Genomic DNA, 11,082 nt, shown 5'->3' with positions numbered 1-11,082 from the left:
ACTCTCAGCAATCCAACTGCATCTGTCTCTGGAATGCTGAGACTAAAGGTGTGCTTCACCAAACTTGGTTGATCCTTTTGATTCTATTATATTGGAATACCATCTGGGAGACCTCTGGGAGACTTTTCTTCTCCCTGACTGGTTTTAGAGATGCCAGCATCAACGGACCATATTTGGAACAAAAGCTCTGTTGTTTTGGATGTGACATGCTCCTGACAGGCTCATGTATTTGAATACTTGGTCCCCAATTGGTAGTGCTGTTCAGGAGTCTGTGAAATCCTTAGGAGGTAGGACCCAGCTGGAGGAAGTTGGCTGCTGGAGGGATGGACAGTGAAGACCACTTTAGTCCAAGCTGTTTTCTGGCCCAACTACCATTTCAGATCTGTGAAATGCTACCGTTACTACAAATTGACTTTAGCCCTCCCCAACATACCGTCCCTATTATGGGGGGCTGGCTCCTCTTGAGCATATCCCAAATAAGCTTCCATTCTTTTTTTCATCTATTTATTTTACATCTCAGCTGCAGCCTCTTCCCCCCTCCCCAATCTTCCCCTCCCAATACCTCTCCCTTAAACTTCTATACTCTTAAATTAATCCAGGAATTATGTCAAGAAAAGATTAGACCTAGCCTATTGTCTATTTGTTCCCCAACTTAAAACAACTGGTATTAGCTAGGTAGCAAGTTGCATTAAAGAATTCAGTCTAAGGTATAACAATTGTCATGTGCTCACTCCTCGTAGCCTTATTGATTTAGATTGGAATAGAAGAATTTGGCCAACTCATCCAAAGTTTTATGAAGTGTTAATGAACTCTTTAATATATTGAGCTAACAATACCATGCTTTCTTAATAACTGCTGAGCAATTTGCCAGACACTATTTAAACACTTATTTTTTCTCAATTAACTTTTCAACTATAGTTTACACAATTATTATAAGCAAACTACATATGAAAATCCAGGTATACAGAGATTAAATATTTGCTCTACTTTATACTATCTGGTAGGATGTAGAGCTGGGGCCACGCATGGTGGTGTATGCTCTTAATCTCAGCACTTGGGAGGCATAGGCGGGTGGATCTCCGTGAGTTAGAGAATATCCTTGTCCACATAGTGAGTTCCAGCCATCCAGGAATGCATAGTAAGATCCTGCCTCAAAAATAAAATTCCTCAGGAAGAATAAAGATTGAAATGTAGAGCTGCACATTAAATCCAAGAGGCCTGTCTGCAGAACACATGCTCTCAATATGAATACCGAAGTTTTGCACCCTGATGAGTTCAGTTGTGTCATGCAGACACACTGTATGTGCAGCTCCCAGAATCTGCTACTTCTGCACACACCTCCCACCCTAAGAACATGTAACTACCAGTAGAACTGAAATGCACAGTGAATGCCAACAATTGAACTCATCCTTTCTCTCCGTAAGTTTTAATCATTGTCCTATAAGATGTCTATCCTTTTTACACATATCCCCCCCATCTCTTTTTTGAGAGAACATTTATATGGTTTCTCTGTGTAACTCTGGCTGTCCTGGAACTCACTCTCTAGACCAGGCAGGCCTCAAGCTCACGGAGATCTGCCTGCCTCTGCCTCCTAAGTGCTGGTATTTAAGATACGCGCCACCACCACCTGGTTCACACATTTACTAAATGCCACTTTTGTACCATTCTATGTATGTATGCCTTTCACTATAAATAAAAAATAAATACTGATTATTCTGCCTCTTTTTAGATTTCATATACAAGCACTTGATAGGGACACATCAATAGGAGCACTGCACATTCTACATTATAAGAGTACATTTGTACTTTGCATTTGGTAAACAGAAATCCGCACTTAAGCTTTGGAAGCAATTCAAAAAATATACACTGCTAACAGTGTGTTTGTTCTGAGGTCATCTGGAACACTTAGGAAACCTGGCTAAAGGTCTGCCTTAAGGATTTCCAATTCAGTGAGTCTGGAGTAGAGCCTAGGAATGTATACTTCTTGTGGATTGCCAGCTGCTGCTGCTAGTGATTCACACTAACTAATTATTAGATCACTTAGCATCCTGGTAAGCGAGGTACTTTTTTGTTCAATGAAATGCATACGAACTAGACTTCCATTTCTCACTGTCAAGAGTGGAAAACAATTCATGTTAGTCCCAACAAGCTGAGGCAAATCTAGAAAGAGAAGATATAAAAATGAATCGGAGTTGCTTTTATTGACATAAAAACTCTGGAGTTTATGCAGCACAAACAAACTTTTATTTTTAACAGGACTAAATGCAGTCATATGCATCCATGAAAAATCAGTGTAAGGTCTGATGTCAGAGGATGGCATTTTTCTGCGATAAACTGTAGAACAAAGAAGATTAATGGATAACTTTTTCCCCTCTTTCTCCACACATTTCTTTCTTCTAGACTTTGCAACTGTAAGAAGAAATAAAACAGAAGCAATATTTTATGCCATCAGAAGACATTAATGATTTTCCAAATCTGCTCGATTCTGGTATAGCTATCTCCTCTCAGTAGGAGAAACTAAGATACCTTCTTCTTACGAAACAGAACCTTACCTACAAGATGCTTAAGACTTAGATGACTTTACAAAGCCATCTTGGAAAGAAAAGGGAGTAATGGAAAGGAGAAGGTGACAAGGGAGAGGGTAGTGAAATATGTAGGGAAGGCACCTGATGTATACTGTATACGTGCACTAACTTATATAACCTTATATAATACAAAAAGTAAAAGCATTTGAGGGCATCAGTCATGTCAATTTCATTGCCCTTCTATCCACCACAAAAAAGTGCTCATTTATTTCTCTAGAGAACCTGCTCCAAATAAAACTATCTCCCTATGACCACTAACAAAGCCTACACATTCCCTCAACCTCCCAGGACCTCAGTTGCAATATCTTTAAAATATGAACAAGATACTCCAAGACACTAAAATTGAGCATGGCAGACAGAGGTGAACAGAGGGGGATGTAAGATTCCAATTCTTCATTCAGTAAAAAATAAAAAGTCACCATAATTTTGACTATTCCATGAAAGATAAAAATACCAGCTAAACTAATATGCATTAATCATGAAGCATGGTTTTATGTGAAACCCTTGACTTATCAGTACTTTGTGAATAATCAGCCCTTTGTTTCAAAGTATTGTTAGAATGAAAGACTACATTTCTGTGGCCGTGAAACAAAGGTGACTTTTTCTATTGGTCTTCATTACTAGGTACAATCAATTCCCACTTGTAGTCGTCTTATAGCTAAAGGATAAAGAACTTGCAGCCAGTAATGAAATCCATATAAATATATCAACTTCTTTGTGTAAAAGTACATTATTAATTTCAAAATGTTTATTAAACTATAACAGAATAGTTTAACATAAATCTTCTAATAATAGGGGTGTATATAAGTATATAAGTGGTTAGTTAATACTCTTCTCTCCCTCCTCTCCCCTCACTCCCTTTCCCCACTCCCCTTACTCTTCCCTCTCCCTCTCCTACTTCCCCTCCCTCTCTCTGAGACACGGTTACTCTGTGTAGCCCTGGCTGTGCTGGAACTCACTCAGTAGACCAGGCTAGCCTCAGACTCACAGAGATCTGCATATATCTGTCTCATGAATGCTAGAACTAAAGGTGTGTGACACCACCACCAGGCAGTGCTCAGTTAATGCTAGGAGCTATAAGCATATACCTACTTTACACAGGAAAGTAGCATTCTGGAGAGTGATCATCCTCATAGTACCGGTCATCAAAAGGCCCTCCTTCTGAGTCTCCACTTTTATCATCACCCCATTGCTCCTCATCTGAAATTCCTTCAAATGCTTCATCTGATGTTTCACACTCAGATGCAATTGGTTCATCAGTGACCACTGATTGTGACTCCAGAATGCCAAGGTCATGAAAGTAGTAAGACAGCTTATACTTAACTTCCTCATTCAGGAGTCTATCAACAGTTAAACCTAGAGGATACAAATGTGAGGGGAAAATTAAAAGACTGCCTGGATCTTTTTAAATAACTGCTACAATATTTCTATTGGACTCATATTCTCTACCTTTTAAGTTTTCCTGGTGACAACTTTTCCTTCTTTCCCAACACTAGGATTCTCATTATTTCTGGACCATGGAATGAAAGGGAGCAGAATCAAATTGTCTGATCCTGTTCTGTATGTTTTTAGCAAAACTTCATGGAAAACATGCTGTGTACACTGTAAAGATTTGTTATTGATATTGGTTTAATAAAATGCTGATTGGGCAATAGCCAGGCAGGAAGTATAAGTGGGGCAACCAGACAAGAATTCTGGGAAGAAAAAAGGCAGTGTTGCAGTTACCAGCGAGGCACAGAAAAAGCAAAATGAGAGTGCTGCACTGAGAAAAGGTATCAAGTCAAGTGGCTAAACATAGACAAGAGTTATGGGTCAATTTAAGTTGCAAGAACTAGTTAATAACAAGTCTGAGATAACAGAACAGACAGTTCATAACTAATATAAGCCTCTGTGTGTTTCTTTGGAACTGAATGGCTATTAGATCAGGTGGGACAGAAACTTCCATCTACAAATGGTGCCCAAACATTTGGCAAGAATTTTCATATAAAGCATGAGAAAGCTTTTTTAAAAAAAGGTTCTACATGGACAAGAACAGAGTCAACTGCAACTTCCTGGTAACCATCTTTTCTCTAGAAGGCTCTGTTTGCTAGAGGCAACCAGAGGCACAGGTCCTATTTAAGAAAGGCTTCTTGACTCAACATTAGCAACAAAACTGCATGGTGACTCTCTGAAGAAAACCTATCACCAAATGCTAAAATGGTGTTTATCAGCAGCCAATGACATGCTTCTTGGTGGTGGCATGAACCTAGAAACTCTCAAGAATTGTGGTAATAAATATGGCTCTTTCCAGTACCTCTGCCATGAAGCTAGACTCTCAGGAAGTCAAGGAATGGGGCAGAACCAGCTGCCAAAGCTGCAGTTTTAATCTTAGCCATGTGGCTTAGCAGATTAAAGATTCATGTGATCAGAAAAAGATAGTGATGTAAAGTAAAGACAAATTCAGGTAAAAAAAAACTCTAAACAGTTTACAGTGTGTTAAAAATATACATAAGCTTGGGAGAGAAAAGATAAAGGACAGAAAAAAATTCTAAATAAAGAAATAGAGTAGTTGGGTGTGGTGGCACACATCTTTAATCCCAACACTTTGGAGCCAGAGGCAGAAAGATTTCTGTGAGTTTGAGGTAAGTCTGGTCTACAAGTGAGTTTCAGGACAACCAAAGATATACAGAGAAACCTTGTCACAAAAACTGAAAAGTTAAAAAATAAAATTAAAATAAATAGAGTAAGAAAAATGCCACATAAAGATGGAAAACATAGAGAGAGTCTGGATACTGTATGTTATTGTGCTATCTTTGAATTGTTTGACTGCTGAGGAAGGAGCAACAGTTGCTAAAAGACATTTGATTATAAATGCTGTTGGATTACTCCAACCTATACATTTTGAAAATGCCTTGACTTCAAAATTTAAGTCAAAAGATATGTTATTTTGGAGAAGAGATTTTGCTTTTGTTTCCACAGGAAATGAGAGGCTGTGGATTCATTCTGGGTTAAGAAAAAATAGGGTTTGATTGAGAAGCAGCTCCTGAAAAATCTCCAATGGGAACAGACGGCACAGATGATGCAATGTTTTAGAACACCTCTGTTGCAGGTTTTTTTGAGTTCTACATGTAGAACAGCCTCAAGGCTGCTGGCTGAGATGACCTAGCCTCACAGAATATTCCATTCAGGACTTGACCATGATCCTAAATTTTCTTTGCGTCCACATAAGATTATCAACACCCCCAATCAGCAGGAAGTAGCCTAAAACACTACACCCACATTCCCAAAAATGGATTATGGATGGTTGTCTTTGTTGGTTACAAGTTGTTATGGATAAAGGTCAGGAAAAAACCTAAACAAAGGAGATTAGATTCAGGGTTTTTGTTCTGAAAATTAAAAAGGGGAAATGCTGTGGGATAATGCTCTTATACACTGTATAGATTTGTCACTCATATTGGTTTAATAAAACACTGATTGGCCAGTAGCCTGGCAGGAAGAATAGGCAGGACAAGCAGACTAGGAAAATTCTGGAATTAGAAAAGGCAGAGAGAGTCAGTCAACAGTCAGATGCAGAGGAAGCCAGATAAGAATGCCTCACTTAGAAAAGGTTCCAAGCCATGTGGCTAAACAGAGACAAGAATTATGGATTAATTTAAGCTGTGAGAGCTAGTTAATAATAAGACTGATCTAATAGGCCAAACAGTTTGTAATTAATGTAAGCCTCTGTGTGTTTCTTTGGGACTAAATGGCTACAGCAGTGGGTGGGACAGAAACTTCCATTTAAAAATATATACATCTGAGGCTGAGGCAGGAGGAATGCCATGAGTTCAAGGCTGAATGGGGTAACATAACAAGATATTCTTCATTAGGATAGAAAAAGACTTGGGAGAGAGTTCATTCAATAAATGCCTTGTAAGCATGAAGATCTGAGTTCTATCCTTTGAAACCATATATGTATATGTACAAAGAAAAACATAATATTTTATATGTATTAATATTTATTGAACATTTTATTTATATATTAAATATAATTTATATAAATATGTACACAATATAAATAAATATGTGAATATTAAATACATTATATCTAAAAATAAGGCCTGGTGGCCATCACTGGTAATGATAGGGTCACAGAGGTACATAAAGGTAGATTACAGGGAATGACTGACTGCCCAGCCATCTGAGCACAATCTGCAAGTTCAAAATCAGGGAGAGAGCCTCTCTGTTTCTTTGTCTCTGCTTCTGTCTCTCTCTCACACAAGCAGGTAGGTGGTACCTGTGAGTCAACACTCAAGATTGTCCTTTGGCTGGCCTTTTACATGTGTGTGTACACTTTCACCTGAGCCACTAAAAGAGCAAAAACTAAGAAGTGTGAAGATGTACCTTAGTAGCAGGACATGTGCAATTTGAGGCTCAGAAATACAAATTAAAATACAAAGAAAAAAGGAGGAAGGATAGAAATAGGAGAGAGGGAGATGAGGAGAAAAGAGTTCATTTGCCTTCAATTAAAAAAATAAATTATGTTAGGTTTGATGTTGCTCAATCTTTGAAGATAAAACTAATACATTTTTCAAGTACTCTAGTAACAGTTTATTTTCATGGATCTCAGAGGTTAATTTGAAGGAAGCTTACTTTTTTTTTCTTCAGGGTCTTTATTAAATTGGGCTTCTACTTGAGCACACTAGACCCAAAGTTTCTATAAACTGGACCACCACTTAATCAGGATGGACAAGTTTGAGCAAGGGTTTTATGTGAGCCAGAGTGTCAATAGCAGCAGCAAGAGTGGGGGAATTCTCTGTGTCTGCAGCTGGACAAACCCAGGTTGGTGGGATTCCAACCATCTGCAGATGGCTAGCCCTCCTGCCCTTCAGTCTAGGCTCCCCACTGTTCTGCCTTCTGAGATGTTGCCTTGTTTGTGGCGTCCCATGCCTCCTAGCCTGGTAATCCCCCTCCTGCATAGTCACCTTCCCATTCCCCAGCCCACAGGCTCCTCTGCAAGGCTTCACATCCCACCTAGTGCAGTGCCTGCCTACCACACAGCACTTGTGGTGCTCAACCATAATAAGAATAAGGTCTTTCCGTCAGATAACAGTGAAGAACAAATTCCATTATATTCTAGAGTGGGGACCAAAATATAACCATAACTCACAGACACTTGAAGTTCCTGAATCATCGTCATCCTCCTCTTCGCTGTCTTCTTCGTTCACGTACTCCACGAAGTCCAAGTCCTCATAGAAATGCTCGCCGCACTGGAACTCAAATTCACCATCTTCTTCATATTTATTCACTCCATATTCATCTCCCTTTTCTTCCTGCTCCTGCAACATGGCGATGTCATCCACCTCCTGCTTCTCATCATTTTGCCAAAAGATTTGCAAGATTATCTGGAATATCAGGAAACCAAGAAATCCCACAAAGATAAGCCATTCAAGAGAAAACAGAACTATTATGAGGAATTCTTCCCTCAGGACCAAGTCTTCATCGATATCAGCTCTGCTGCACAGGCCACCTACAGCCCAGTCTTGATAGCTGATGTAGGCCATGTCACAAGCAATACACGAGGGCTAAGTTGTGCTAAGCTGCACAAAAGCCAAAGCCAAGCTCACGGGCAGCAGTTCACAGGAGTGCAGCACTGGGGATTGCACAAGTGGCTGTAGAAACAGGGCATGCTGGGAAGGGCAGAGGCGGGGCCTCACCCCTAAAAGGAATTCTTCTGGGGAAGGGCAGTCTGAGTCTGCGCAGAGAGGACAATTTCTGAGGAGAAGAGAAAACCACCGGATATGCTGTGATGGTTAGCGGAAACTCCAAGTTACAGAAGGCCAGCCTCTGGCCTCATGAGCTCTAAGCTCATTGGTTGAGAAATAATTACCTGCAAGTCACACACCCAATGAAAGATCTAGGTTCTCAGGAGGCTGTAAGATCTTTGGATGGTCACGTGGTCTTTTAAGTCTCTCGTCATGATGGACGAGAGCGTTCCAATATGGACACCAGCTTTATTTTTTTCCCAAGTCCCCTGGGACAGCTTGTGGCAGGAGGGACACAGGCTTGTAGTGTGAGAAAACACAGCTATGCATTACTAACAATCCCCAATCTTCATACCGAAAAAGGAACGGACATTTGAACGTGTTAACAGTATTAAGAATTTTTTTTTGATTTTTTCTTTTTTTTTTTTGAGACAGTGTTTTTCTGTGCTTTGTAGTTCTGACTGCCCTGGCACTCCCTCTGTAGACCAGGCTGGCCTCAAACTCACAGAGATCTGCCTGCCTCTCCCTCCCCAGTACTGGGATTAAAGGCATGTGCTGCCATATCCTCCTCAGGCTCTGTTAACAGAATTAAAACTGCTTTTGGCCATTGCTTGGCAAAGCTCGTGGCACTGAACATGATGGCCTGTCACTCAGAGATACCAGAGCTGCTGTAAGGGTTTTGTGGTTCAGTCTCGCCCTCCACCTCCACCAGCTTCTCCACACAAGCCACATAGGGTGGGGTGATGCTAGTACGTGGACACAGCAAAAGAGACACACAGGTCAGAGGATTATAGGAGGCATGAGAAGAGGTGGCAAAAATCTCTGTGCACTAGTAGTCTCCAAGGGACTCTAACAGAAGGGCTTGTCATCTGTTCACATGGAATCATGCAATTGACATTGGTTGGAGGGTGCTCCATTAAAGAACACCAAACAAAAAGCCGAAGTCAAGTTTGTAATTATGGACTATGTTGTTTCCAGGACACTAATGGCCTTAGATTTAAGGGTTTATTTTTACACTGTGGATGTCTGAGGACAGTTGGCTTTTCTTCCTTTTTAAAAAAATTCCCTCACCTTACACACTTTACACAAAAGCATTAAAACTGTACACAGTAATGAGGTAATATGTGTAGTATAATAGACATATATGTTGCATAATATTTCAGTCATGATAAACATGATTAATTAAAACATTCTCATTTGTTTCTGGCAGATGCTTTCGACATGCTTTTTAAATAGGAGTTATATTGCTATTATTTCTAGTCACCCTACCGTGCAGTACACATGAGACCTTTCTGTCTCCCCAGTGTCCATTGATCATTACAACTTACTAATGGGTTATGCAAAGTAATGGATTTTACTCCGCCATTTCAGACATGCATATAGTTAGCTTTGCAAACCATCACCCCCATTGTGCTCTCTGGTTCCTCTCCACTCCCTTTGTCCCTCTCCTCTCCAGAAGTAGATTCCCTACTCTTTTATGTTATCTGTGTGTGTGTGTGTGTGTATGAGCACACAAACAGTCCCAGCCACCCATATGTGTAGCACAAATTCATTTCCATATGTAAAAAGCCATGTGTTTGTCTTTGATTTTTGTCTCATTATCCTTTTTTCCTTACCCCTTTCTTCATTTTGGTTCCCTGCCATCTTTCAAATAGTCTCCCACCCCCTTTTATACTTATTCCTGTCAAGTTGAAATTAAGATTCTGCCTATGAGAGAAAATATGATGTGGCTGTCTTCTGAGACAGTCTTACTTTTCTAACATGATAATCTCCAGTTTCACCCATTTCCCAGCTAATAACCTAATTTTCTTTTTTTATGGCCTGAATTTCCATTGTGGTTATGTACATCACATTTTACCCACCTATTTTTGGAATTCAAGGTATACCTTTACTTGATGAAAATTGTGGAATAGCTGTGTATTTCCATTGTGTATATATGCATCACATTTGTATCCACTTGTTTTTGGACTTCAATTTTGGCTTGAGGAAAATTGCCACAATAACTAACCATGGGTATGCAAATATCTCTGTTGAATAATGATTTATGTTCCTTTGGGAGCATATGACCAGAAGCTACAGAGATAAGATTTCTAATATTTTCTAGTCTGTGTAGTAATTTCCATAGTGGCTATTCTAATTTACATTACCATTAGAGGTATATCAGGACACCCTCCACATATTCTAGTACTTACGGGGTTTGTATTTGTTTTTTCTCCATAACATACATTCTGACTAGGATGAGGAAGAAATTTTTGACTTCCATGTCCTGATGGAAAGCAATGATGAACATTTTCACCTATTTTAGGCAGTATTCTTTTGCTTAGAATCTTTCATGCTTAAGATTCATTTTACCTGTGAATAGAGAAAATCGTATTTTCCTCTTGAAAATTTGAAAGCCTGTTATTTAGCTTTATTGTCTGTTTGTCATGACTAGGGTGTTCGGTACAATTTTGAATAGAAGCAGTAAAAGAAGACCTTGTTAATTCATTTATTACATTAGAAATGATTTTATTCTTCCTAATTATGTGGCTATGTGTGGGGGTATGTGTAGGTGCCCCCAAAGACTAGGGGTGCTAGATGTGGGTGTGAATGTGCAGGGTAGTACATGCCCTTAAAGACTGAGCAGCCCCCATTCTTATTTATTTTTAATCTTACAGAGAGAAGTTAGGTGAAAAAAAAAAGCTGGGAAGATTTGGGAGGTACTAGAGGAGGGAGAAGAATATGATCAAAATATATTATATGAAAAAATTTAAATAAAAAACTTTAGGCTTTTA

At 39.5% G+C, this 11,082-nt stretch overlaps 1 protein-coding gene across 1 annotated transcript; it reads right to left on the bottom strand.

The window, feature by feature from the left end:
- Positions 1-2,221: 2,221 nt before the first annotated feature.
- On the bottom strand, positions 2,222-8,211 carry LOC148117299 (uncharacterized). Its single transcript, XM_085684767.2, has 3 exons — positions 7,714-8,211; positions 3,678-3,941; positions 2,222-2,409 (listed from the first exon to the last, which is right to left on the bottom strand). Exons 1-2 carry the CDS (start codon positions 8,105-8,107, stop codon positions 3,679-3,681), a joined length of 657 nt encoding a protein of 218 aa, XP_085540893.2. The 5' UTR covers positions 8,108-8,211; the 3' UTR covers positions 2,222-2,409; position 3,678.
- Between the last annotated feature and the right edge of the window lie 2,871 nt (positions 8,212-11,082).

This window comes from Myodes glareolus, chromosome X (assembly GCF_982192425.1).
Source record: "Myodes glareolus chromosome X, mMyoGla1.1, whole genome shotgun sequence".
Classification (NCBI taxonomy): Eukaryota; Metazoa; Chordata; class Mammalia; order Rodentia; family Cricetidae; genus Myodes; species Myodes glareolus.
The sequence above is the reverse complement of the archived record's forward strand: the minus strand, read 5'-3'. Positions and strand labels throughout refer to the sequence as shown.

Excerpts from the sequence above, each read along its gene's own strand:
- LOC148117299 (XM_085684767.2), bottom strand. The coding sequence starts at position 8,107 with ATGGCCTACATCAGCTATCAAGACTGGGCTGTAGGTGGCCTGTGCAGC. Across the intron at positions 3,942-7,713 it reads TTCAGGAACTTCAAGTGTCT|GTTTAACTGTTGATAGACTC; the intron begins GTGAGTTATGGT and ends TGTATCCTCTAG.